The sequence below is a fragment of the Zalophus californianus genome, chromosome 2, assembly GCF_009762305.2.
Source record: "Zalophus californianus isolate mZalCal1 chromosome 2, mZalCal1.pri.v2, whole genome shotgun sequence".
Taxonomy (NCBI): Eukaryota; Metazoa; Chordata; class Mammalia; order Carnivora; family Otariidae; genus Zalophus; species Zalophus californianus.
The window spans coordinates 130867223-130893806 of NC_045596.1; the positions used below are offsets into that span (position 1 = coordinate 130867223).

Genomic DNA, 26584 nt, shown 5'->3' on the forward strand with positions numbered 1-26584 from the left:
AGAAATAGGAGCTAATGTAATATACATATAAAGATGAAACCATATTGTCACACCCAGAAACTTCCTCCGTCCAAATAAAAAAATAATATACAGAAAAAATTGGTAAATTAGATCATTGTTAGGTTCGAGAGCTTTTTCTGTAGGAAGACCTGCTAGTTAGCCTGAAAGATGGAGGTGGGCACAGTCTGTTGCTTGATAAGGTCACTAGCATTTGAAGTTATTCTTACTAGGAGAAAGATGTCCGTGTGTAAATCCCTCCACATATCTGCCAGTGAGCTCTTCACATAAGACTCTCCTGGAACCTGGACCATGTCTGGTGAGCAGCATGATGTGTGATAGTCCAGGTCATAGCCTGATCTCAGGGTATTTCTTTGATGATTTGAAGTATCTCTCTGAAATCAAGCTAAGTCTTTGTTTTACTTGCAATACTTGCAAATATTTTCTGCAATTTTTGAGAATTGAACACAAAATCATAGAAACATATTATTTAATTAGGTATTTCAGAGAAGGAGCTTTGCTCATTAACATCAGAGCCAGAGAAAAAATTAGAAAATCTGTATTCTCCCTTTTGACCTATCCAGACATAGCTGTGGCCGACGTTAACTAGACATTGCTACTGTTCACAAGGAACAATGTCCTTTCGACTCTCTTGCCTCTCTGCAGGATAAGGAACTTGAGCACATGTTTCTCTTCAGTGTGTTGGAAAGCGATAGTTATGAGTCGATAGTGCGTAGACATTAACAGGAAAACACACTTTAAGAAATCTGTATAACTGGCCCAGTTCAGAGGGTGACAACTCAGAAGACATGAGTACTTGCAGCTTTTCCATCTGCTTCTTTGCTTCGTTGTTCATTAAACAGGAAACAGTGGAAAATGGTGTTTTTGTGCCTAGTAAGATGGAGCACCTTTTTTCTGTCGAAAGATATTGAGGTTAAAGAAGTCTCTATTCCAGGTAAAAGGCAAATATTCTGAAGTATTTTTTGTACCTCTTTGTTACTGTGGTTTTGGATCCATTGCATGTTCTGATCTACTTACCATTCATTGTCGAATGAAGAAGTGTTATATTTTTGTTTTATTGAAATTCTTTGTGATCAATTTTCATATCACTCAAACATGGGGATCTTTCAGTCCACATACCCTGCTTTCTCTCAGCACTCCAACCTCATGGGCCAGTTTTTAGTTCCTGAAGACTTTGAATTTTTTTTTATTATTATGTTATGTTAATCACCATACATTACATCGTTAGTTTTTGACGTAGTGTTCCATGATTCATTGTTTGCACATAACACCCAGTGCTCCACGCAGAATGTGCCCTCTTTAATACCCATCACCAGGCTAACCCATCCCCCCACCCCCCTCCCCTCTAGAAACCTCAGTTTGTTTCTCAGAGCCCATAGTCTCTCATGGTTCGTCTCCCCCTCCGATTTCCCCCCCTTCATTTTTCCCTTCCTGCTATCGTCTTCTTCTTCTTCTTCTTTTTTTTTAACATATAATGTATTATTTGTTTCAAAGGTACAGGTCTGTGATTCAACAGTCTTACACAATTCACAGCGCTCACCATAGCACATACCCTCCCCAATGTCTATCACCCAGCCACCCCATCCCTCCCACCCCACCCCTCTAGCAACTCTCAGTTTGTTTCCTGAGATTAAGAGTTCCTCATATCAGTGAGGTCATATTATGTGTCTGGATAACACCTGTGCTTAGCAGATTCTCCTCTTCACTCTCCCCATCCCTTACCCAGAAATGGAAATGTGTCTCGGCTCTGAGATGGCAAAACAAATGTGACTTCTTAAAGGAAGGCTTCTCTCACCTCCGAAACTGTGATTTTTCTTTATGGTACATACCAGGGTTTATAATTATGTATTTCTATTACTGATTAATATTTGTTTTGTCTCAGTAGATTCTAGGCTTTGTAACAGTTACCTAAGAAAGAGCCTGGTATATTGTGGTCTTTTTCTTCTCTCTCTCTCTCTTTCCCCCATGTGTATGTGTGTATGTGTGTATGTGTGTGTGTGTGTGTGTGTGTGTGTGTGTATGTGTGGTGTGTTATTATATATATAATATATTATATATATAATCCTTCACATTTTTAATTTCCAGGGAGTAGAACACATACACATTCACAGATTTTTTTTCTGTAACCAGGATTTAGTATGTCAGATTGATGACATTTATAACCACTATTTAACACAATATAAACTCTGTTGAAATGGACTTTTTTTTTTTAATATCAGCAAAGGCAGAAGATCAAGTAGTATATTATAGCAGCTCCTTTTGGAAGAGTCAGAGTTCTTTTGTGTCATCTCTCCCTGTGTATGGATGTAATAGAAGATTGAAAACACTACTGTTGAATTACCAATTTCATATACCAAAAACCAGCTACTGGATTGGATTCAGGACAAGACTGAATCCTTTAGCAAGTGTCTAAAAGCTGGGTAGATACAGTGCTGTTGAAAGTCAGTGTTATAAACTGTAGATAATTGTTTGTAATACTGAAATTAAATTAAAAAAAAAAACCAGACGAGAATGCTCATCATGTCATTCAGTTTTGAACGTAACAGCTCATATATACCGCACACTTACCATAAGGTTCCTCAGTCCCAGTCCCCAGTGTTGAAAAGTGCTTTATACTCATTGTCTCACCTAATCCTCACAACCACCAGAGAAAATAGAGTTGTTCATTGTCCTTGTTTTGTAAGTAAGGGAACTGAGCCTTCAAGACTTTAAAACCCTGTGTCAAATCACTCAGCTATTAATCATCACAGCAAGGATTTGAACAGAGGTAGGCTTGCAATGATTATATTATGTGCTTTCCCCCAAAGAGAAGAACCTATGACCTTCTTTCCAAAGGCAGCCAGTTTAGCATGGGCCTGGGCAATACGCATGTGTATTAGTACTACTCATTTTTTGTTTTTGTTTTCCTGGGCTTTTCAAGCACTTACACAGGTGATTTTGGCTATGACATTTTTAAAGGTGGTTTTATTCACCAACTAGCACATTTACTAAAGAAAACCAGAGCCTCAGAAATTTTGAGCAACCCATTTATTTTTAGAAGAGCTGTGACTCAGCAGGTCACAAGGTGAGTTCATGATGAAGTACACACACAAAGATCTAAGTGAATTCATTTGTCTGATGAAGCTACTGAAAATGGCTCGTATGAGATGTTTATGAATGTGCCTTCAGAATTTGGGCAGTTACAAATGAGACCTGTACAAAGAAAGGAAATGCAATTATATATCAAGAGTGATGTCACTTTGCCTCAATATGTGTCACTCTTGACAGTATTTACTGTTACTGTTTATAGTACTTGGATGAGTGAACACATTGCCTTAAGGAGGGACCTTTATTAACTGAAAGAGACTCCAAGCAGGAAGCCATCACTGCATTTAAAGGACCCATCTCTTCCCTTGCTTCTCCCCTCTGCAGCTGCCTCAATCCAGAGTTTCTCCTTTGCAGATTCAGACCTAGTGTGAATTCACTACTGAAAATTGAGAGGTCATTAATACTTCACAACCACTCAGAAAAAAAACAATGTGAATTTTTAACTTTTTAGATATTATATAGAGTTACCTGTGTTTTGTAAGTGGGGGATTTCAATTTTAGTACTGGTTGGACACAACTCAACATTTATGATGTCCTTACTGTACACTAAAATAGACCATCTTGGGGCTATTGTCAATGTGACATCTACATTCTGTTTTTTAATTAAACATGTTCTGTGATAATGGTTTTCAAAGATAACTGGCCAGGTTGATTGTTTGATATATGCTCACCTTTTCCTTCTGAGATCAGACCCTATTTTGAGACTTTATTTTTAAGGTGCCGGTATTCAGGGTCTACATCACAGAACACCTGCTTTCTTACCTCTATGAGAAACCTCTTTACTTAAAAGTCAGGTCTTTCTAGTACACTAAACTTATCTGAAAAGTGTATAACAGCAGGAATTCAGCGTCAGAATATGAATTCAGGTTTTTGTACATTCACATTTCACAGTTAAGGATTAACTCCTTAAGTATGGAGTTATGAGAAATGCTGCCTGGATATTTATGACAAATTGTGTACCTAGTCTTTAAAAATTAAATAGTAGTTTGAAAACAAACTGCTCAGTTTTGCCAGTAATGTTTGATTGCTTGATTTTTAGTAGGCAGTTTAGAAACATGTGAGGGAAATGGGTTTAATTAATACATTCACTTCTTTTAAAACATTCATACATTTATTGAGCACATGTTCTATTCCAGCACTTGGGTTAGGCACCAATAATTAGAAAAGCAAAAGGCAAAAGCCAAAACCACAGAACACCACAGTAAAAATACCTACTATTCTTTTGGGGAAAGGTAGTTAGTGTAAATAAAAGATCAACTTATATTCCAACAAATAGCCATCACTAAAAGTAGGAGGGGAATTGCTACTAGGAAAATTGTTCATGTGTGCCTACTTAATTTTTAAACACTTGCTGTGGCTTCAAATATACGGAACATGATGATTTCTTATTCCATCTCTAGGTGAGAGCTTGGTCTTTATTTTTAAAGTCCTTAGGGGGACAGGATTTATTTGTTCTTGGCTGTTTGAATTAAGAGAACTTACCATCAAATCAACAAATTAAGTGCACCTTTAGTTTGACTTTTTTGATGCTGAATACAAATTCCCAATATTTGATTGTCATTTCTTTCCTTCTCTTTCTCCACTTACCAGTTTGTCTTCCTCCTCCTTCCTCTTCTTCAACAACTAAAATATTGCCGGTTGGCTGTATTGGGCATTAAATGGGTGGGAGACACTATTCTAAATCCGTTATGTAGACTAATTCTGCCATCCAACAGGGTTACAGGTAAGTACTGCTATTCCTCTATTTTACAGATGAAGAAATGGAAGCACTGAGAGGTGACCTGCCCAAGCTTAGTGCAACCTCCTATGGAAGTAGCTTAGCTGCTTCTTTTGCATGCTGCGTGAGAAAACACTCTGACTTGTGGTACAGATGAAACCAGATGAGTTTCTCTGTCTAGGTTTACTTGTTAACCAAAGAAAGGGTCTTTTTTCCCCCACTTCATCCAACCTCATTTAAGCCACTTTAAAAATAAATCTCTCAATATGTCTTACCGTATGCTGACTTCTTTCATTGAATAATGCACCAAGTAGAAAAATGTAATGCTTAGCCCAAATACAGTTATTGAGTATACAGGTAAAGATAACACAAACTACTGCAAGTGATACTGTTTGGAAAGAGGGGGAAGACTGTATTCTTTAGGGTTATCCAAGAGATATTTAAAATAATAGGAAGCAGCAGGATATAATAACACAAACTCGGACATATGATGATAATAGTTCTATCGGTTGCATTTGATAAACGAACACTATTGAATATATTTTAATCCAGTTTACTTCTGGGTTCATATGATATTTGCTGTCATCTGCGAGTTATTGGGAAAAAAAGTATGTCCAAAATCTTTCATTTTTGAGAAAATTTAAAATTGTTTCACAGATCAACCTCTGGCTTTTTTCACGTGTAAACTAAATATAATTTAAATAACAGGGAATTACACCCTTGCTTTGTGTATGCAACAATTTAAACAAAGTTAATGCTCAAAAAAAATATATTCTGAAAGGTGAGTGATTCTAGAAAATTGGGTTAGTGTACTTGGCTGAATTTGGATAATTTAAGCACAAAAGAAATTCTGTCAAGAGAATAAACCTTAAATATTGTTAGAAATGTTATATCTATATTTTGAAGCATCCTTTGCTTTTGCTTTTAAGAAAAAAGCTAGAAACTTATGGAGAATTATGAGGTGAGCTAATATTACATGAATTATAGAAATCATTTATGTAATCTGAATATTAGCTTACTTCCCAGCTTTTCTTTGCTGGTCACCCTCTGTGGTTTTAAGTAGGCTAGGGGGAAAAAAAAAATCTCCAAGAGGAGCAAAGGAAGAGTGTAATGTCAGAAGGAGGCCCATTGAAGCTTCCCTCAAAAAAGAGTGGCAGATATATCTTCAAGATGTATCTGAGAGATGGTTCTTATCAACTCTGCACCCTCTGGAGGCTAAATCATTGACAGCATAAAGTCTGAACAAATACAGATTTGTCCAGAAGTTAGAAGAAAAGTAGTATTGAGAATGAAGACACATTGAGAAGGTATTTGTAGTAGCTTCTTTGATCTTATTGCCTGAAATTAATTATTTTGCATACTACTCCTTTTGCACTGTAAATTCTCTTTCCCCTGAAGAGGGAAAAAGATGAAGAATGATTTACATTTACATGTAAATTCTCTTTCCCCTGAAGAGGGAAAAAGATGAAAATGGGTCCAGAAAGATTAGGTCATGGAGATCAATTTTACCACCTAAAATCTTGCTGGGAAATTAACTTTTCCAAGGAAGCCTCTCATAATCATTATTTTAATACTGTATCCTTTCCCTTCTTCCTACATCCCTACTCTCATCCCTTTATCCTCATCTACTTTGTTTTGTAACATTCATCACCTCATGATAGGTTATAAAATTTGAGCATATATTTATTGCTCATTGTTTCTACCAGTTAAAATGTAAGCTCTTTGAGGTCAGGGATCTTTATTTCCTTTATTAAGATATTAAAAGTACTTAGAAAAGTGCCTAGGGCATAATAGGTGCTGAAATATTTGTGGCAAAATACCCCTTTCCCGGGTGAAGTGAGGGGAGAGTAATTAAAAAGCCACTCAAAATTCCAAAAGATTTCTAAGATAAATGTAAATAAGGAATCCTAAGTATTTTAAATAATTCATTAGAATTTAGTGTGACGTTTTTCAAAGAAGATGACTGTTTCCTTCCATGTACTACTGTTTAATTTATATTTCAACCTCCCTCCAGGGAGCACGTTGGGCTGATCATTTCAGGAAGTAAAGCTTAAAAGATAAGAGAGCTTATTTTATTAAAACAAGAGAAAGGAAAGAAGGAATGCATTGACTCATGGTTAGGGGTTTTCTAGGGAGATGGCCGTTCTTCTATTTTATGCAGAGGGATTGAGTATTCTGTTTGTACCTCATTCATTTAACTATTGTTATGGGTTATTGAGTGTTTCTGAGGAACTGAGTTTATTATAGAAATTTATGTCATCTGATTTATCCCAGTTGGAAGAGAGAGAAGAGGGCACAGTGAGAGCATAGATGAATTTATACTTTATTATATATTTAATTAAAATGTATCTATATTTTATTAGAATGCCCTAAATTAGAGGTTTCAAAATTCTAATCTGTTGACCAATGCTATTTTGTAATAAAATGTTAGTGGCAAAATGAGAAAAATTAGGCTATCCATATCTTTCAAATCAGCAATCCCATTTCTAGGAATTTATTGTTTTTACATAGAAATACAGTTAATAGCTACAAAGACACCACTCATCACAACCTTGTTCATACTTGCAAAAAAATAAATCTCAGTATCTACTAAAACTTCAGTATGTCTATACAATGCAATTTTATGCAAAGTGTAGAAATGTATTGAATGAAATGAAGAGATATCCATCAAATACTAAGTCAAAAAAGGAGACTTTTAAGGCAGTATAATTGTGTGTGTCATCCATACAAGTATATTCAGGCATGAACAACTCCAATATAATATTAGCAGTGGTTATTGGGATAGGGGAGGATTCTTTAAAAGGTTTCCCTGCCTATATTTTATATTTTTATACAATTAGAAATTAGAATGTATAAGACACACAATAGCACTTATCAAGAGATAAGTCGGTGTTTGTACATTACATCTTCAAAATTTGGGGATATTTCACTGACCTTCGGTATTAAAAAGACTTGAGGTTTGGAACATGTGTTCCCTTCATTTAATAGCTATGTAAGTTCAGCAAAAGGAAGACTTCCACATCTTATATGTGGAAGATATTCCACATCTTTTTAATTTGTTGAATACGTAGACATGGGAAGCACTATGGTCATTAGTAATACACACACACACACACACACACACACTCCCCAACAGCTTAGAACATACTTTTGCACACTGTATCTCTTAAAATGTGGAAGCTCGGTTATATCACAGCTCTTGTTTTTAAAAAGTGGGGGTTTAATGTTCATGTGCTTTGTCTGGGTTGTCCACGTTCATTCAGCTGGTAAATTCTGGGCTCTGAAATTCAGATCTCTGTGCCTACCAAAATCAGGTTCTTTTTTTTTTTTTATGCAATGTTATGCACAACTGCAGGCAAATAAATGGTATGCTCTTAAGCACACAGGGTACTTTTTAAGAATATCCCCATGCCCCCTGGACCTAATCCATGCCACCATTTGGAGTTCTTCCCTTGAGCAGACGCTGGTATTCTAGCCCGGAGAGAGAGGGGAAGGGACTGTGGCCTGCCTTGGCAGCATTTCATGAGTAGCTATTCGAGCTACTGTGTTGCAGCTTCACCTGATGATAGTGCTGGTTTGTCTTGCATTCTCCTGGCAGCCTACAGGGATTTAGATGAATTGGATTGAGAGTTAAATGGATTATATCCAAGCTCCACCTATTTGTGATTTTAACACTGGAAAAGATACCTGCAAACTTGTCAGTTCTCTTCTACAGCTGGCAATATTTTGAATAATAGATTTCTCCTTTGGGCACTTGTTTGAGAAAAATAATCCAAATCTTATCAAGATAAAAATACTTCTATGATCATGACAACTATTAAAAATGGTGAGTATAATTTCCTTTCATGAATACTGTATATATTTTGAGCTACTGTATTTAATAAGCTAAGGATATGTTAGGAGATTTTATCCATCCACTTGGCACCTCAAACCTGAGTTTTGGACATTAGGATGTCCAAAACTGCCCCCACGCCTGTTCCAGCCACACTGGCCTCTGCTGGTCCCCCAATGCCCCAGGCTGCTCCTGCCTAGCCCTCTTCCCCACATTGCTCTGGCTCACTCCCAGAGCTTCCTTCAGACTCTATGTTTAAAACATAAGTCTTTTTTTTTTTTTTTTTTTTTTTAAGTAGGCTCCATGCTGGGCTTGGAGCCCAAGGCGGGGCTTGAACTCAAGGACTCTGAGATCAAGACCTGAGCTGAAATCAAGAGTTGGACACCTACCCAACTGAATTCCCCGGGCGTGCCTAAAACATAACCCTTGATCTAACCCACCCCTGCTCCAGTCCACTTTCAATAGCCTTTTCCAGTTCAGCCATTGGTGACAATATCCTTCCAGTTGCTCAGGCCAAAACCTCCGTGTCATCTGTGTTTCCTGTCCTCTTCTCACATCCTGTAACCAATCCACCAGCAAATCGTGTTGAATTTGCCTTCAGAATATATTCCGTTTGGACCACTTCTCCCTCCTTGCACTGCTTCCACTCTGAATCAACTTACCAGCCTTTTTCGTCTGAGTGTTGGCAGTAGCCCCCTCACTGGTCTCCTTGCTCTCTCCTAAAAAGCCTTTTGGTCCAGTCTCAGTGCAACAGCAGGATTGATTCCTTTAACACAGGTCTGTTCCTCTCGCTCTTGGATCACAAAGGCAAAAACCATCCATTTCTTTCAAGTAAATGCCATAGTCATCCTAATGTCCGCCCAGGCACCTTGTTACCACTCTGACCCATTCCCTTACAGCTACTCTGCCCCCACGCCTGTTCCACCCACACTGGCCTCTGCTGGTCCCCCAATGCCCCAGGCTGCTCCTGCCTAGCCCTCTTCCCCACATTGCTCTGGCTCACTCCCAGAGCTTCCTTCAGACTCTACTCAGTTGCCAGTATCTCAGCTTCTTGGCTTTTGTACTCAAGCTCCCTACCCCACTACCTGTCATTATTTTTCTTCAAACTACTTACCATTATATGTTACTTATTAGTTTTATGCCTGGTCTGTCTCCCCTCCTAGAATGCGTATGCCGCAAGAGGTCAGGTATTTTTGTTTATCTTGCTAAATGCTTGATACCTAATGCCTGGAACCATGCCTGGCACAGTTAGGGACTCAACTGATATTTGCTATTTGTTGAACCAAAAGTTATTTCTTGATTATAGTTAATATCAGGCATTGTATTGGGCATTAGAGTACTATGTAAATGTTAGTCTTGCTAAACTATGCTTAAATATATCATGTTAATTTGGGGAGGAGAATGTGGAATGATTTCTTCTTAATCATTAGACTTTTAGGCAAATGGCATTGATTTAAACAAATTGGCCAAAAACATCCCATTTCAGGTGTCAAACCATCGTTTACGCAATAGTTTTAGCTATAGTAGCTATTTTTTTATTTCAGCATTTGCCTCCTGTCTGTTTTTGTTTTCCAGAAAAGAGGCACAGTTAGATGAAGAAGGACAATTTCTTGTCAGAATAATATATGATGATTCTAAAACTTATGATTTGGTTGCTGCTGCAAGCAAAGTCCTCAGTAAGTTGAATGTGACTTTCCTTCTTTGGCTGAGTTATACATAGAAGCCCAAAGGAGTACATGAACCAAGATCCCATTGTATAGTTCCATAGGTTGTACACTGCACAACAGCAGAGGGAAGGCTCAGGCTTTCCTGAGTCCTAGTTTTCCTTCACAAGCTCTTTAGAGAGTGGAGAAGCTCTCTGCACCCCCTCACAGAAAACCATGTGTTGGGGTGGAAAAAAATTATTGAGACTTCATGTAATAATAACTTCAGTTATGGTGTCAACAACACAGTAATTACAAAAGTGTAGTATGCAGAAAGTATTGTCCCCAAATCTCTCTTGCAATCTCGTGTTCCATTAACTATTGGTAAAAGAAAACAAGAAACTGAGGTCTACATCAGGGAAAGCTCATGCAAAGTAGGCAAAGTTCAAAAACAGCTTCATGGGAAAAAAAAGTTGTTCTCAAAATTATTCTCATGTGCTGAATTTACAACTAGGCCACGGTTTGGGTAGAACAGAAAAACTTTTTAGCTTTGCCACTGATAACTAGAAGAGCAAATACCTATTACAGAATACAAGAATTACAAAGAAAGAATGGTAATTTGTTAATAATAAAAATATTCAGCCTTGCTAGTAATCAAAATGGAAACAAATATGAAATTTTATTCATATAGATTTGGTAATTTTTAAAATTAAGTGTCTAGTGTAGTCAAAAGTAGAGTTAAAGAAGAAATCGCACACATTGTTAATCTGATGGTAAATTAAGACAACATTGTAGAGAATAATTTTGCATCATTAGTTAAAGTCTCTTAAAAATGTACAAACCCTTTAGGAATTTTTCCTAAAGGAATTATTAGATCTATTTGCATTAAGATTTATGTATATTTTCATTTCAGGATAACTTGTATTATCAAAAATTGGAAAAGTCTACCTTTTTGATAAGAGTGGATTGGTTAAATAAATTGTTGTGTCCCTAAGTTAATGAGATGGCAGTTAAAATGGATATTACAGAAAAAACATAAAGATTTTAGGAAATATTAATAATTGAACATTAAGAAAAACACAGGATATTGGGATACATTTTACATGTAACCAACTTACTAAATATGCATATTTACATTAAGAAAACCATTTTTCACCAACATACTGTCATGTGCATTCTTGATTTTTTTCTGTGTTTTTCAGAAAAAATAAGTTAATACCTTAAATACAGATTTAAAAAAGTTCAAAATTAATTAAGTAGTTTGTTGTGAAAGCTGAGAAACTGTTTGGCACGTAGGTACACACCTATGCTGCTGACATGTCAATATTTTGTCTTCACAGATTTCATTGTATTGTTCAGGTCAGAATTTTTTCTTGTGATCAATGTCTACCTGCGCAAAAATTGAGGATATTTTAATTTTTTAATTATGCACCTATTTTCATTCTTCCCATTAACAATATTCTAGCTGTAATATGTTTTATTGTTGTTGTTCTCCCAAACCTATAAATAGATCTCAATGCTGGGGAAATCCTCCAAATGTTCGGGAAGATGTTTTTTGTCTTTTGTCAAGAGTCTGGTTATGATACAATCTTGCGTGTCCTGGGATCTAATGTCAGAGAATTTCTACAGGTAAGCAATTTGAAGTCTCGGAGTTAAAAGTTCTGAGTTACTGATTCTTAAACAGAGGCTCTAGAATACTTTTGCTCAGCCAGCTAGATGACGGTGTCTTGCTGCTAAAATGGAATCACAGTGAATCACATAAAATAATGGTTATTGGGTGGTATTGAATCCATTTTAGCATTTTTGTTTCATATATTTTTCTTTAACTTTTGGTTGCTGACCTTGAATGTTCAAGTTGTAAATTAATGCTCTCTGAGAATCTCAGCATGGCCTATTGTGATCTTAGTTTAACTGCCCCCTTTTTCATGATTTATATGTGCTAGTAGTTGTGGTTTTATGTTTCTGATATATAATGCGGTCTTCTTTTTCTCTTTTAAGGTATTCTCAGTTTGTAGAGTATAATTAAATAGTATCGATGACCTTCTCCGTGGGCTCAAAGTTTAGGAGAAAGCACGATGGCTTTCAGGTGCTCGGCCACCAAAACAAATTTGAGAAGCATTGCTCCCAGTTACCTATTAATTAAGCTACTGTAGAAAAGAAAATAGGAGAGCACTCCCAAAGTCAGTTTCTGTTCAAGTGAAAAAAATAATGTCCCCAAAGACCTTTGTCTTCTATGCTTGTTTAAATTACCTTAAAAGTTTTTACTAGTAAATTACCCATTTAGATGAGAGGCTATTTTTGGATTGACTGCCCTATTTTAAGCACAGGCATTTGTAAGACCCTCTTCTTGAAATGTGTTAACGTTGAAAATTATTTGGTTGTTTGTAAAGGATTATTTCTGACCCAGCTGCTGAGAGTGGCCAGATCTTGCTGGAAAATGATGTCAGCGCAATACTAGCTGAGCCGAAGCCCAGTTTGGAGGGAATGTAAACTACTTTCAATCCAGCTGCATTATTGATTTCATAGCCAAAATAAGAACTGTAGTGTTTAATCAAAATGTCTGTTGTTTACATAGTGACATTTTTCTTATAAACTTAAAACAGCACTAAATCAAGATGGAAACTGGTTTGCAATGCCCTGCCGTGGATTTATAGAACTACTGGTGTCAAAAAAAAAAAAAAAAAAAAAGCTGCCAATTCCAAATGAAGTCACTACCAGGAGATTTTTAAATTAAGTGTTAACAGGCTGTATTTAAAAGAGTTATTTTAAATGGATTAAAGTTTGGTATTGAAAGTTTATTGGGATTTTGGATTTTTGAATACATATTCCGTTTTTTAATACTTTTGTTGACTCCTGTCACCTTATTGGCAAAGTTGCAATTTGCAGTTCCTCTCTCTTAACTTTAACTTTTGTTCTCATGGCCACATCTCCATAACAAAACAACTATCCAAATGATTTTACAAAAAAAAAATTTTTTTTTAAGCTTTATTTATTTGACAGAGAGAGACACAGTGAGTGAGAGAGGGAACATAAGCAGGGGGAGTGGGAGAGGCGGAAGCAGGCTTCCTGCTGAGCAAGGAGCCCGATGTGGGACTCGATCCCAGGACCCTGGGATCGTGACCTGAGCCGAAGGCAGACACCTAACGACTGAGCCACCCAGGTGCCCCACAAAAAATTTTTTAAACCTTTACTCCTTGTGACCCTCTACTAAATTTGTAACAGCACAGTTAGAGAGCAAGCAGCCTCTTGGTGGGTTTCCCTGTGTTCTAGAACTGCACCATCCAATAGGATAGCCACTAACCACGTGTAGCTACTAAGTATTTGAAATGTGATGTGCTATGGGTAAAATACAGAACAGATTTCAACAGCAGTACAAAAAGAATACAAAATTGCTGATAAATATTTTATATAAATTCCATGTTGAGATGATAATATTTTGGATATATTGAGTTCTATAAAAATATATCATGGACATTAATTTCACCTGTTTCTTTTTTTCTTTTTTAACTTTAACATTACTTATGTGGCAAGTATTTGTGCCTTGCTCTAGTGGCTTTTATTGCCTTCTGTTTCCATTGGATGGCATTACTTTAAGTAGCCCTAAGTCCTTTCTCCTCAAAGTCAATATGCAACTTTAGTTAATGTATCTTTAAATTGCATAAGATTTTTTCTTTCACTGTGAGTGTGAATAATGAAGAAACTAGAAAGTTAGAATACTGCGAAGTTTTCACCAAAATTGGATATTTTGTATCTAATTCTTTTGTCCCCTGTTTTTCAAATTGCATATCTTACCGGCAAATTGAATGGATTAAAATACTCCAGGTATTTGTCTTATGATTAGGCTACTTACATAGAAATTAAATGAATATTTTTTCTGTATAAGTGATTACAAAACAAAGCAACTGATTTTCATAGATTGTCTTAAGATCCTTGTTCCCAAATAAAAATTTACATTTCTCGGGGTGCCTGGGTGGCTCAGGTAAGTGGCTGCCTTGGGCTCAGGTCATGATCCCAGGGGCCTGGGATCGAGTCCCACGTCAGGCTTCCTGCTCTGCGGGGAGCCTGCTTCTCCCTCCGCCTGCCTCTCTGCCTACTAGTGCTTCTATCTCTCTGTCAAATAAATAATAATAAAAAAAAACTTTATAAAAATAAAAAAATTCACATTTCTCATTATATAAATTAATAAAACATTATTTTTTGTAGACTTTAATCCTTCACTAAAGAGTAAGATAAACTGGGTTTCATTTTAAAAGTTTAAAAACTTCTTTCTTTTTCACCCCCTGATTTTAATCAATCATCAAAGCCTTAGAGTCAATTTCCTAAATACTGTATGTTGAAAATTCTACCACTTTTCTTCATTTCCTCTACACTTTTGTGAGAGCTATCATTCTTTAGAAATTGGATGGCTTCCCAGCCTCCCTTCAAGCCTCTTCTGATCTCGTTTCCATTCTATAACTCTGCTGTTTTTTCTGAAGTACAAATATATCCGATTATATCATTTTCTTGCTTAAATCCTTCAACGATTCTCAATTACTTGCTGGAAAAGGTCGAAAGTAATTAAAATGATTGAGACTACTTACATCCCCTGTCCATCCGTCCTCTTCCTGTCCCGCAGCCTGGCCAAAACGGAACTTCCTTTTTAGAATCTTTGTTTTTATCTTGCTGTCTCTATCCTCTGACCTTTGGCACCTGCTCTTCCCTTCGTCTGGAACACTGTTACTGCTACTTTCACCTAAATAAATCCTGCTTATCCCGTTGGTCAAATTACTTCTTCCAGGAGGACACTACTCCCCTCTCCAATCTCTGCCCTTTCTAAGTCAGGGTAATTGTCATTTCCCATATCTTCACAGTACACTTATTTCCCCAGCCCTCATAATTCTCACACTCTATTATCATTTCTTGTTTGTTGGGCTGGAATGTAAACTTCATGGAGCCAGAAACCATGTATAATGTCTTAATGATGTTATCTCCACAGATACAATCTGTATCTGAGAATGAATCAGTATCATTTTTGAAGCTTGAAGAATGAAGATTTGTTGTTTGTACAAAAAGAGGAAGCAAATACACCGAGAGCTCAAGATTAATTATTTTATTAAAGATAACAAAACTTATTTTTATTTTATTATTATTATTCTTTTGATGAGACGATATAACTTTTTTAGAGTTGAATTATAGTATGAAATATATAATAATAGACAACACACTAGACCAATTTCCACCTCGTGTGGACATGGCAAATTACTATTTATTGATTAATTTACAAGTTACATTATTTCTATCTAGAAACTTTAAAATGATCATTCTAATATCTCCATTTGGAGTTCCCAGGTAACAATAAAATAACTACTGGAATTATAACATGGAAAACCATTTGACTATGCCTTAGGCTGGGCAGCTCTGACCACTCATCATGGTTCCAGTGAGGAATTCCTTGGACGTTGTCTTTCCTCAGTTTCTCAGTTGGATACGTTACTAAGAATGGTTCTTGGGGCACTTGGGTGGCTCAGTCAATATAAGAATCCGACTCTTGATTTTGGCTCAGGTCATGATCTCACCGTGGTGAGATCAAGCTGCACGACAGGCTCTGCACTGGGTGTAGAGTCTGCTTAAGATCCTCTCTTTCGGGGCACCTGGGTGGCTCGGTCATTGGGCGTCTGCCTTCGGCTCAGGTCAGGATCCCGGGGTCCTGGGATCGAGCCCCGCGTCGGGCTCCCCGCTCCGCGGGAAGCCCGCTTCTCCCTCTCCCACTCCCCCTGCTTGTGTTCCCGCTCTCGCTGTGTCTCTCTCTGTCAAATAAATAAATAAAAATCTTAAAAAAAAAAAGATCCTCTCTTTCCCTCTCCCTCGGTCCCTCCCTGCTCCTCTCTCTCTTTAAAAAAAAAAAAAATAGTAGATAAACCTTGGAATTTATTATCCTTTAATTTATTTAATAAACGGAAACATGATTTATCAAAAAGAGATAAAAACAAGAAGACATTTTGATTTTGATTTTTGAATTTTATACATTTTACTTGGGTATGTTGTCTTACAGATAAGATCATCTTTCAGCAAGAATTTTTCTTCTATTCTGCTATTTCCTTAATTGTAAATTAGTAATAAAATGTGCCGTTTCATGCTGGTATTGTAGTAAATTTCTATATGAAGCTTCTAGTGTATTGATTAAAACAGTGAAGAAAATATGGAGGATTTGAAACCTTCTTAAAAAAAAACTAGCTCATAAGGAATGTCCGATATGACAGTATTTGCACCTTAATCCACACTCATCTTACTTCCAATGTCCTATTTGCATTATTGCCGATCGTGTTTTCCAAAAATCACTGCATTAATATCTCCCACCTCACATGCTCCCCTGAAATATGATTTTGCCACTCCCATCACAAGGTAGAATTTGCCTTCCCTTGAATCTGAGTTGGCTTTAGTGATTATTTGACCAATAGAACATGGTAGAAGTAACATTTTGATACTTTCTAGGCTTGTTTATAAGAAGTCTTAAAGTTTCCACCTGAGTATCTGGGAATAGTTGCTCTTGGGATGCTCGCTCCAGGAGCCCAGCGTCAGGAAGTGAGAAGTCCAGCCCACGTGCAGAGGTCATGTGTAGGCTCTCAGACAGCAGTGCTTGCTCAACTCCCAGCAAAGGGCCAACAAGTACTACCAGCCTTTTGGGTGACCTGTCCTGGGAAAACAGCCTGGTAGAACATTATGATGACACCATCCCCAGCTTTATCTACCACAACCCAAGAATTTCCTGAGTCCAGAAAATTCACAGAGCCACTAGGGATAATAATATCTTATTGTTTTAAGCCAATAAGCTTGGGGTGCTTTGACATGCAGTAATGCATAATTGGAACAGCACTCTGTGTATTGTTTTGCTTTTCATTTTTTATATCTCTGTTAGTATGTACACGTGCACTTACACACATATTTACAGATGAGTCAAGAGTTTTGAACAGGCCATATTTGATAAGATAAGAACGATATATAGCCTCGGGGAATAAAACCCAAGTCAATCTACAGTGGGGCCCCCAATTCATTCTCAGTGGTGTTGTATTGCTATTACATTGTATATTGTTTACCTCCTAATACTTTTACAGAGGTAAAATGAAATTTAAATGAGCATGGAAAGCTGCCAGGTTGACTAATGAAAACTAAATGAGCAATGTGCAATCTTAGAGATTAGTCAGGATTTAAATTATGAGCCTGCTTAAATATGCCTCAGAATCTCAGTTGAATATCAAGCAAATATTCTGTTATCATTTGCTGGAAACACTGCTTCCTTCCACTAATTTTGGTATGGTGGCAGTTTCACTCATTCATTCAGTTCATATCCATGAATGTTCCTCTACCAGTACCTCTGTGCAGTCTGCTATGGGATTTTCTTCAAATTCAGGTGGACTCGAGGTTTTGGCTTTTAAAACACAGCAGTGATTTGGCCAGCCTACCAGAAGCAGTCTGGGATTGATGACGGATCTAAAATTCTTAAATGTTTGTGTGAAGTGTTATTTTGGGAAATATGAGGATTTTCCTGAACAGCTGTGAAATTCTAATACTTCCCTAAATTATTTATAATATTTCTTAGACAAAAATGCACCATTCATTTTATTTTTAACTTTTGAATTTCAAAAGGACCTGTTTCTCTCAACACCCAAAATGCCAATTTCTATAACCTGCAATTTTAAAATGGACAAGTAAGGACTTATAAGGGAAGATGAGTATTTTAGAATTGTAAGACTGTTTTCTCTTTGAATAACTGACATATATTTTCACAATTTTATAAAACATTGTCAATTGCAGTATATAAATGGGATATTTTTTAAGCATGAATTTAAAAGCAGTATAATAAGTAAAATATTTTACAGAGGTATGATTATTTGCCTTTTTTTCTTTAATTAACATACTTTTCTCGAGAGGATGGTAATGATAATTATATGTAGTTTTAACAATATTACCAGTGAAACGATTTTAGTGACTCTGATACAATTTCTTTTTAAACAGTGCCGTACATTATTTCTTCTTAAAAAGCTTGTATCTTTTCAGCTGGAAGGCTATTTCCCATGAAGTAGCTCCAAGAGGAAAAGGCAGGAGGGGTTATCATGAAAGCATTAACTTCTTAGTTGTTCTGATCTCATGCTATTCACACCCCAGCCTTGGTGCTTCCCGTTATATGGGTTGGGTTTTCCACCTTTATTTAGGTGCTGCTTGTTTCATTTTTTGATGTTCAAGTTCTAAAATGACTTATGTCCCATAAAACTTGACAAAATATGTTTCAAATTGCATGCTGCTTTGTACACAAATGCTGGTGTTGGTCATGTTTTTCAGAAGTATAAGAAGTATAAAGAAAGGAAATGCTTGATCTCATCTTTCTTCCTTAAAAAAGAGAGGTTTGAAATGACTGATTTTGAAGGTTTCTTCCTAATCTAAACTTCAGTCATGTTCTCCAGTAACACAGGCCACTCCCTTCCCCCCATTCACTAGGATAAGGCTACTTGGAGACTGAAAAATCTCTCTTAAAACTTTCAAGGCGACGACTTACTCCACCCGCCTAACATGTGGATCATTTAGATATTTTTCATTAGATGCCGAGGAGGCAGGGAAATGAGGTAGTTAATTCCTGGAAACTCTGCCTCTATAATTATGTATGAACTTATTTTTGCTGTGCATATTACAGAGACAACTTGCATTTATTTTGAACCATTCCAAGATCTTTGAAAATATGGAACTTCAAAGTATTTCTCAAAGGAATAATAAATTCTCGTTTGTTTCCTAAATCTGTGGATTTTACTAAATCCAGATCTCCACCACAGTTTCCCAGGATGCCACCACTCATTTTTCTTCTGTAAATAATAAATGCTAGGTGACAAGATGAATTGGACTTATGGATTAGCAGAATTCCTGAGTAGAAAAAGTATATTCGTTTTGCTTGTAGAAAAAGCAGTAAAATGATATCGGAACATAAGTGAAATGAAAACCTGACTCCTCTTTTTGGCATCTTGAAAGAAAATAGATAAATGAACCTGCTCTCTATCCCTTTCTTGTTTTCTGACTTTATAAAGCTAAGAAAAATGAAGTCAGAGCATACTTAAGCTTTGCTTTATTGTTCGCTGGGAATCTACTGTGCTAAAATATATGTTGTGTTTACATTTTTTTATGTCTCTTTTATGTACGTATACTTCTTTATAACTGGCCATTCAGGTCTTTTTTTGTATACCTATTCCCATGGTATATTTAGAAATAAAACAGAATACCAGTTTTAATATGAAACTCTTGTTCTCCAGACTACATTGCTACCGTCATGTGGATGAATAATTAGCTTTATATAGATCATATTATAAAAGGTGGACAGAGTTTTCCCTTGGCTTTTTTGAGAATCTTTTTTTTTTTTTTTGTCGTCTTTTAGGTTCCTGCAAAGAAATACAGTCTAACTATGAAGAAGGCTCATTTTTAGCAATAGAAATGTACTCAATGAAATCAATTTAATTTTTAATCATGAAGTCCATTTCTAATAGTAGACAGGCTGTGGTCATCACTTGAATTTTGAGAGAGTAAAACCAAGTAAGGAAAGCTGCAACTAAAGAAATCCTGAGAGTATTTTGTATGTTAGATACTACCTAAAGAAAATCAATCTCAGATTAAGTGTTGTTAAATCTTTTATGCTCCAGGAAAGCACTTTACTTGTCCATTTAATTAATAGCAAATTCAATAAAACAGGAAAACTCTGGAGAGTTGGTTACCACAAAAACTTAAAAGATGAACATTCTGGCTTGATGCATTTTGGTATTCCACTTGCTTTGAAGTGATCAATTTAAGCAGTATTTTATTATCAATTTTAATACCTTAGGATTATTAGTATTTTTATTTAAATTAAAATGGGTCCACGTTTAAGATGCCGTGTCTACCTTTGTGTGACTCATGGCCAAGGGTCTTGGGCTACCCAGGCCTATCCCTGGCCTTCGTTGGCATCAGTGGTGCTACTTATGTAAATGGTGTCAGTTACTGTCACACGCCATCTGTTTAGTTGCATATAGAAATGTGCTAATGGTACAATTTGACACAAGAGGAAAATAGGTGAGGATGGAAGTGATGTTGGCATATTGATTTATGGTATATTTGAACATTTTGTAGAGGGAAAAATGTAAAGAAATCAAGATACATACTTCAATTTATCATTGGACTCAATTTCTTTTTTCTTTGAAATCAGCCACAGCATAGTACCTGGGACTGACTACATTAGGACGTTTCCTAAATGCAGCAACAAGCTCAATTTTTACTTTGTGAGAAATGGAAATAAGTACCCAACTTTTCTCGTGATGTTTCTTCTCACCAGATTTTCTCACATTTTTTTGCAACCCCGGTAGTTGTAGAAGGGATCTGGAAGAGTTATAAAGGAACAGCCTTCACGTCTTCCCTTCCCAGGGAAGAATTTTCATGAGGAAAACTTATAAGAACTTCCTACGACTCAACCAAGTAAAATAGTTTTAGGCCTTCAGTGGCTTGCAGTTTCTATAAACTGTCCAATACTTAGTGTCTGCCATATTGGATTCCTTTTATATGGCAATAGCAACCTCTAGAGGCAATCAGGACAAACTGAAACTTTTGTTAAGAGTGGGCCTGATTTGATTTTAACAGGTGTAATTTTCAGGAAGAAAACAAAAATCACTAGGCATGAAGGCAGTTGAAAAAGAAACCAGATTCACTCAACTGAGAAGACTATTGAAATAATTCTCTGAATCAGAACGTCAAACCTTTCATGACCTAGCTCAGGGCTTCTCTTCACCTTGAAGTCTTTGGACCCCATTCTTTCAGTCTGAGCTATTCGCTCCGATATTTATGCCTCAAGACCACTCTGCACATTTATTTGTGATATGAACCATGAGCTGCTTAAAGTCAAGGTCCAGGTCATACAGATTTGTGTCTGACCCTCTACCCTGCCCCCAGCTTGTACCTCATACAGTTCATAATATATAATGCATATGGAGTAACTACAGAATGAACGAATCATTGAATGGAAGGGACAGAAAAAAACTAAACCAGAGTGCCATCGGTGCCCTGGTGGAGTATTTCTCGAATCTGGGCACCCATGGAGCCACCTTGTACTCACTTCCTAATATCTCACTGGATTCGTCTCTGTTTTCCTAAATTGGCTTCTTTGAGACATTTGGAACTAGTTTTGGCCTCTCTCCAGCACCTTCTTTTTTGATGCGTTCTTTTATCCTCATGGGATTCTGAAACTATTTTATTTTACCTGTTTGTTTTTAGTGATAATGACCAGTTATTGATCGATTACTATTTGCTTGGTGTGTTAGTTTTTATTGCTACCATAACAAATCATCAGAAATATAAGTGCCTAAAACAACACAAATTTATTCTGTATTTTTTTGGTCAAAGTCCATTAAGGTCTCACTAGACCATAATGAAGGTGTCAGCAGGACTATGTTCCTTTATGTAGTCTCTAGGGGATAACTGTTTCCTTGCTCATTTAGGTGTTGACAGTTCAGTTCGCTGCTGTTATAGGGCTGAGGACAATGTCATGTTTTAAATCGAAGTCTACTTAATTCTAAAGCTACCTCACTCTTAATTCTTATACTGTGCTATGATGTGTGTATCTTACAACATGTGTGTGACACACACAGGCTAACACATTATGAACTGTTATTTGAAAGACCACGTTGGACCAAATAAAACATACAGTTTACACCATTGCTCCTGGTGCAATGGTGCAATTTATTATAAAATAAGTTTTGTGTATCAGTGAGTAAAACAGGATGCTGGGGAGTTTGGTATGTTCTATGTTAATGGCAAAGCTACAAGTACAGAAAACATTTACTGGTAAATGTATTAGTTTTCCAAGATTCCATTCCAAAAGATAATTATTTCACAGGTCAGTGGTGATGCTGTATCTTGATTGGAGGGTACTAATAATATGAAACAATCCTGCTACTTTAACTTATAAAATGTTTTTAATTCTAAAATATTACCTCTCAAAATAATATGCTTATGTTTCATAGGCTTAATCATACTGCTTTAGCTTTACGTTCTCCATGGCTCTTACCTTACAGTTGTCCCAGGGCACAGGGGAAGGTTGTGTGCTCTGTGAACGTTCACTCAATCATTCTGCCAACTAACCTCAGATTTGGGCCCTGTTTCTCTATCTTGTTTTCTCAATGTCAGCTGCCATTGTGGAGGCATCATCTATTCGTGCCATTTCCTCTTTATTGCAGAACCTTGATGCTCTGCATGACCACCTCGCTACTATCTACCCGGGTATGCGTGCTCCTTCCTTTAGATGCACCGATGCAGAAAAGGGCAAAGGACTCATTCTGCACTATTACTCAGAGAGAGAAGGACTTCAGGATATTGTCATCGGAATCATCAAAACAGTAGCTCAACAGATACATGGCACCGAAATAGACATGAAGGTAATGGTCAGTGATGGAGACTCTTCTGAACACATCTGACATATAGAATATTAAGCATGATACCCTGTGAATTTACCTTTGGTTATCACTGCCAGTGGACCTCATTAGATATATATTTGAGCTATAACAGTGCTGCACCAGCAATACTCTACATTTGGCCTTGGAAATCATTCTACAGGATATTTTTTTTCCCTGTGGCAGCAGATATCTCTTTCCAATTATACATTGCTTAAGGCAACATGAAACCTAGTTTGCATCTCCTGTGAGCACACACCAGCTGGGCAGCAGAAGGATACGTGACTGGCTAAGCTGTATGTAACTGTATGCCTTCAGCATACAAAAAACCCATAATGTGGATAGTCAAATTCTAAGAGAATATAAAATCAGATATTGTTCTGCTGTTCATTATTTCTTTGTAGATTTTTTTGGTCTGTCCCTGAACTATAGTTGGAATCTCACATTTTGTGATGTAAAAATTTTGCTTTTTTAAAAAAAATCTAATTCTAAATCTAATCTATTTTTTTAAAAGATCTAATTCTAATTCTAATTCTTTTATTAGATTACAAGGTGAAAGAAGCCAGGTCTTATACTTTAAAAGTTGTGTTGCTATTGATAATACGCGGTCTTAGCTGTGTGCAATAAAGAGAACTGTTGTTTGACTCTTTGTGACCCACACGGTCTCTCCTAGTCAACTGCTTTTTGTGCGCTAAGCACATTCAGCCTTGAGAGCCATTTTTCAGTTGCCCTAAGTTAGAGAAAATTAGGGAAAGGGATACCCCATTTCAGCTTTTTTTCTTTATGGATATTTCCTAGGTGTCAGAGTTATGTTCTAGCTCATATGTGAAGCCCAAGCTTTAAGTACAGTATTATGCCAAATAAAAATTGTAGCATTTAAATTGATGACATTGGAAAAGTGTCCCGTCTAGTTCATCTAGTAGTGTTACATTAGGCTTTGTGGTTTTCTTTCTTTCTTTCAGGAGTTGGTGTCCATGCTTCATGGGGGCACTTGGTGATTCCCAGGTGCAGCCTTAATTTTTCTACAACCAGAGAGTGGGACTCTGTGTAACTTGACCTTATCAAATCCAGAGACATTTAAAAGTTAAATTAAAACCTTGGGCAATGAATACAAATTTATCCATGATTAGGAATCTCATTGGAAGTTAGTCAAAATATTAGATACCTTTCATTCTCATTTTTGATCCTGGTACCAAACTAACTGCATCTTTTTTTTTTTAAAGATTTTATTTAAATTTATTTGAGAGAGAGAATGAGATAGAGAGAGAGAGCATGAGAGGGGGGAGGGTCCGAGGGAGAAGCAGACTCCCTGCTGAGCAGGGTGCCCGATGCGGGACTCGATCCCGGGACTCCAGGATCATGACCTGAGCTGAAGGAAGTCGCTTAACCAACTGAGCTGCCCAGGCACCCCACTAACAACTACATCTATACTAAGTGAGACTTCATCAGGGGCTTTATGCACTGTGTCTTTCTACTTTTGGTTTTGTTTTTTTATTTAGGCAAGTTGAGCAAGAGACAAGTACAGAAACTTCAGGAAAGAAACACAAATTCGAGCACACTTGGATCCTGCAGTTGCTATGGTTATTAGTGTATTTGTCATGGAAGGTTGACAGCACACTCTATATAAAATTCAAGTTTTTACTTAATTATGTGCTTTACTTTATACAATATTTAGGTTGCCTTGTGGCCTTTATTGATTCAAGTATGCCATCACAGAATTCTGAAATATTTTCATTTTTAGTTATGTTTTGTATATTTAATTTTTGTCAAAGGCACTGTTTTAATTTCCTGAAGTATTATGTTGAATCTGTAAGCTTAACAGGTCCGGAGCTACCAGACAGTTTAACTACTTAAGGAATATTATACCATGTCAAGAAGTAATATGCCGAGGAGAGGTTAAAAATATGATCAGAAAGCAGTTCATTTTGACAATTTAACCAAAGCAAAAGAGCAGAATTGAGGAATTACTTAGTAAATTGAGGTTACATATAATTCAGTTCCTGTAGCTAAAATGGAATCAGAGCAGAACATTTTAAAGATTGACTCTTATTTTGTTTATGAAACTGTAGAAAAAGCAACTTTAGTGGGATAGAATGCTTAAATCATAAGTAAGAATACTGATATTTAGCCGGTGTAGTAGATTAGGATGACACTGATAGTAACAATATCCTAATTCCGTCAGGAAACTGTATTTGAGAGAATATATACAGTAGCGGCCGTATTAATTGTGATTCATTCTGCAGTTTCAGAATATGGCGCAGTGAACTGAACAAAAAAAGCGAAAAAGAGCAACATTCTGCTTTCATTTAGTTGTAACTGAAGAACTCTTGCCCCAACTAGTTCCCATTTGGATTTGGCCGCAGTTGAGATACAGTATTTCCCTTTTTAAGGGGATGTGTTGTTTGTAGTTCCTTAAACTCAGAAGAAAAAACATCTTCTCGAAACCTTAATAATGTATTTGCCTATGAATAATATTTTAGAAATGTAGTTATTTCTTTAAATTACAGAGCTTTACTCACTATTATGATTACTTCCTCAGAATGAGTTCCTAGATTTGTAATTAAATCAGAGAATATAGAACTTTTTGGGGATTACTTATATATTAGCAGTCTACCCTTCAGAATGTTTAATCAAGATCCCCTTCTGCTGGTGGTATTTGAGATGACTCTTTTTCTGTGTCTTACCCAATTTGGTATTTTGCATAATTGCCAACTGATGGATAAAAATGACACTGCATGTATTTTTTTAAAGATTTTATTTATTTATTTATTTACTTACTTACTTATTTATTTATTTATTTATTTAGTGGGAGCCGGGGAGGGGTGGAGGGAGAGGGGGAACCTCAAGCAGACTCCTCCCTGAGTTCGGAGCCCCAACATGGGGCTCGATTTCACGACCCAGTGATCATGACCTGAGCCGAAATCAAGAGTCAGATGCTTAACCAATGGAGCCACCCAGCCACTGTGACATTGCATGTATTTTAAAATATATATCTCTATTAAATTTCATTTCTCTCTGTGAATATCATTTTTTATCATATTAAATAGAGCCACTTTGTATGCTTTGTAGGTCGTTCACTGAACAAGTGTACCTGGCTGAGTGGGCTGAACCTCCAGGACAAGGGGGTGCTTTTCTCCTAATTCTACCCAAGAGGCCATCTGGGCTACTAAAGGACCGATACCAGATTTGCAATTTTATTGTTAATAATTATTCAGTTTTCACATTGCACAAGACAATATCTAGAAATAGTTTCCTATTTAAGACATGCATAGTATTTGCATAGTTAACCCTCTAAGTGCAATTCTCATAACCAGTTTCTTAAGTATTTAGGTATTTTAACCAAACTGAAATGCAGACAATCAACACCATCTCCCCCTTTGAAATCCAGGTTATTCAGCAAAGAAATGAAGAATGTGATCATACTCAATTTTTAATTGAAGAAAAAGAGTCAAAAGAAGAAGACTTTTATGAAGATCTTGATAGATTTGAAGAAAATGGTACCCAGGAATCACGCATCAGCCCCTATACCTTCTGCAAAGCTTTTCCTTTTCACATAATATTTGACCGGGACCTAGTGGTTACTCAGTGTGGCAATGCCATATACAGAGTGCTTCCCCAGGTAAAATGACCTCACGCTTCCCTGAGGCCTGAGACAAAAGGCCATGAATACGCCATTGTTACATATGGTCATTTATTCATTTAACACATTGACTGTATATCATGTGATGTGCAACACATCACATATCATAAATTTTTCAAATGTGAGCTGAGTATATTTGAGCATACTGCAACTTTCCCTAGGAAAGCTACTTATTTATTTATTTTTCTGTTTTAGTCACTTACAGGGACAGTGGGAAAA

At 36.6% G+C, this 26584-nt stretch overlaps 1 protein-coding gene across 4 annotated transcripts in view; it reads left to right on the plus strand.

Moving 5' to 3' along the window:
- GUCY1B1 (guanylate cyclase 1 soluble subunit beta 1) overlaps positions 1-26584 on the plus strand; it is a 46126-nt gene that overhangs the window by 6631 nt on the left and 12911 nt on the right. Inside the window, exons 2-6 of one of the 4 annotated variants that reach the window (XM_027598821.2) lie at positions 8421-8648; positions 10230-10330; positions 11808-11926; positions 22513-22710; positions 26114-26344. In XM_027598821.2, the coding sequence (XP_027454622.1) occupies positions 11834-11926; positions 22513-22710; positions 26114-26344 (522 nt within the window). In that variant the 5' untranslated portion in view covers positions 8421-8648; positions 10230-10330; positions 11808-11833. The remainder of the gene's footprint in view (positions 1-8420; positions 8649-10229; positions 10331-11807; positions 11927-22512; positions 22711-26113; positions 26345-26584) is intronic. The other 3 variants (XM_027598820.2, XM_027598822.2, XM_035726145.1) reach the window with 3 other exon arrangements.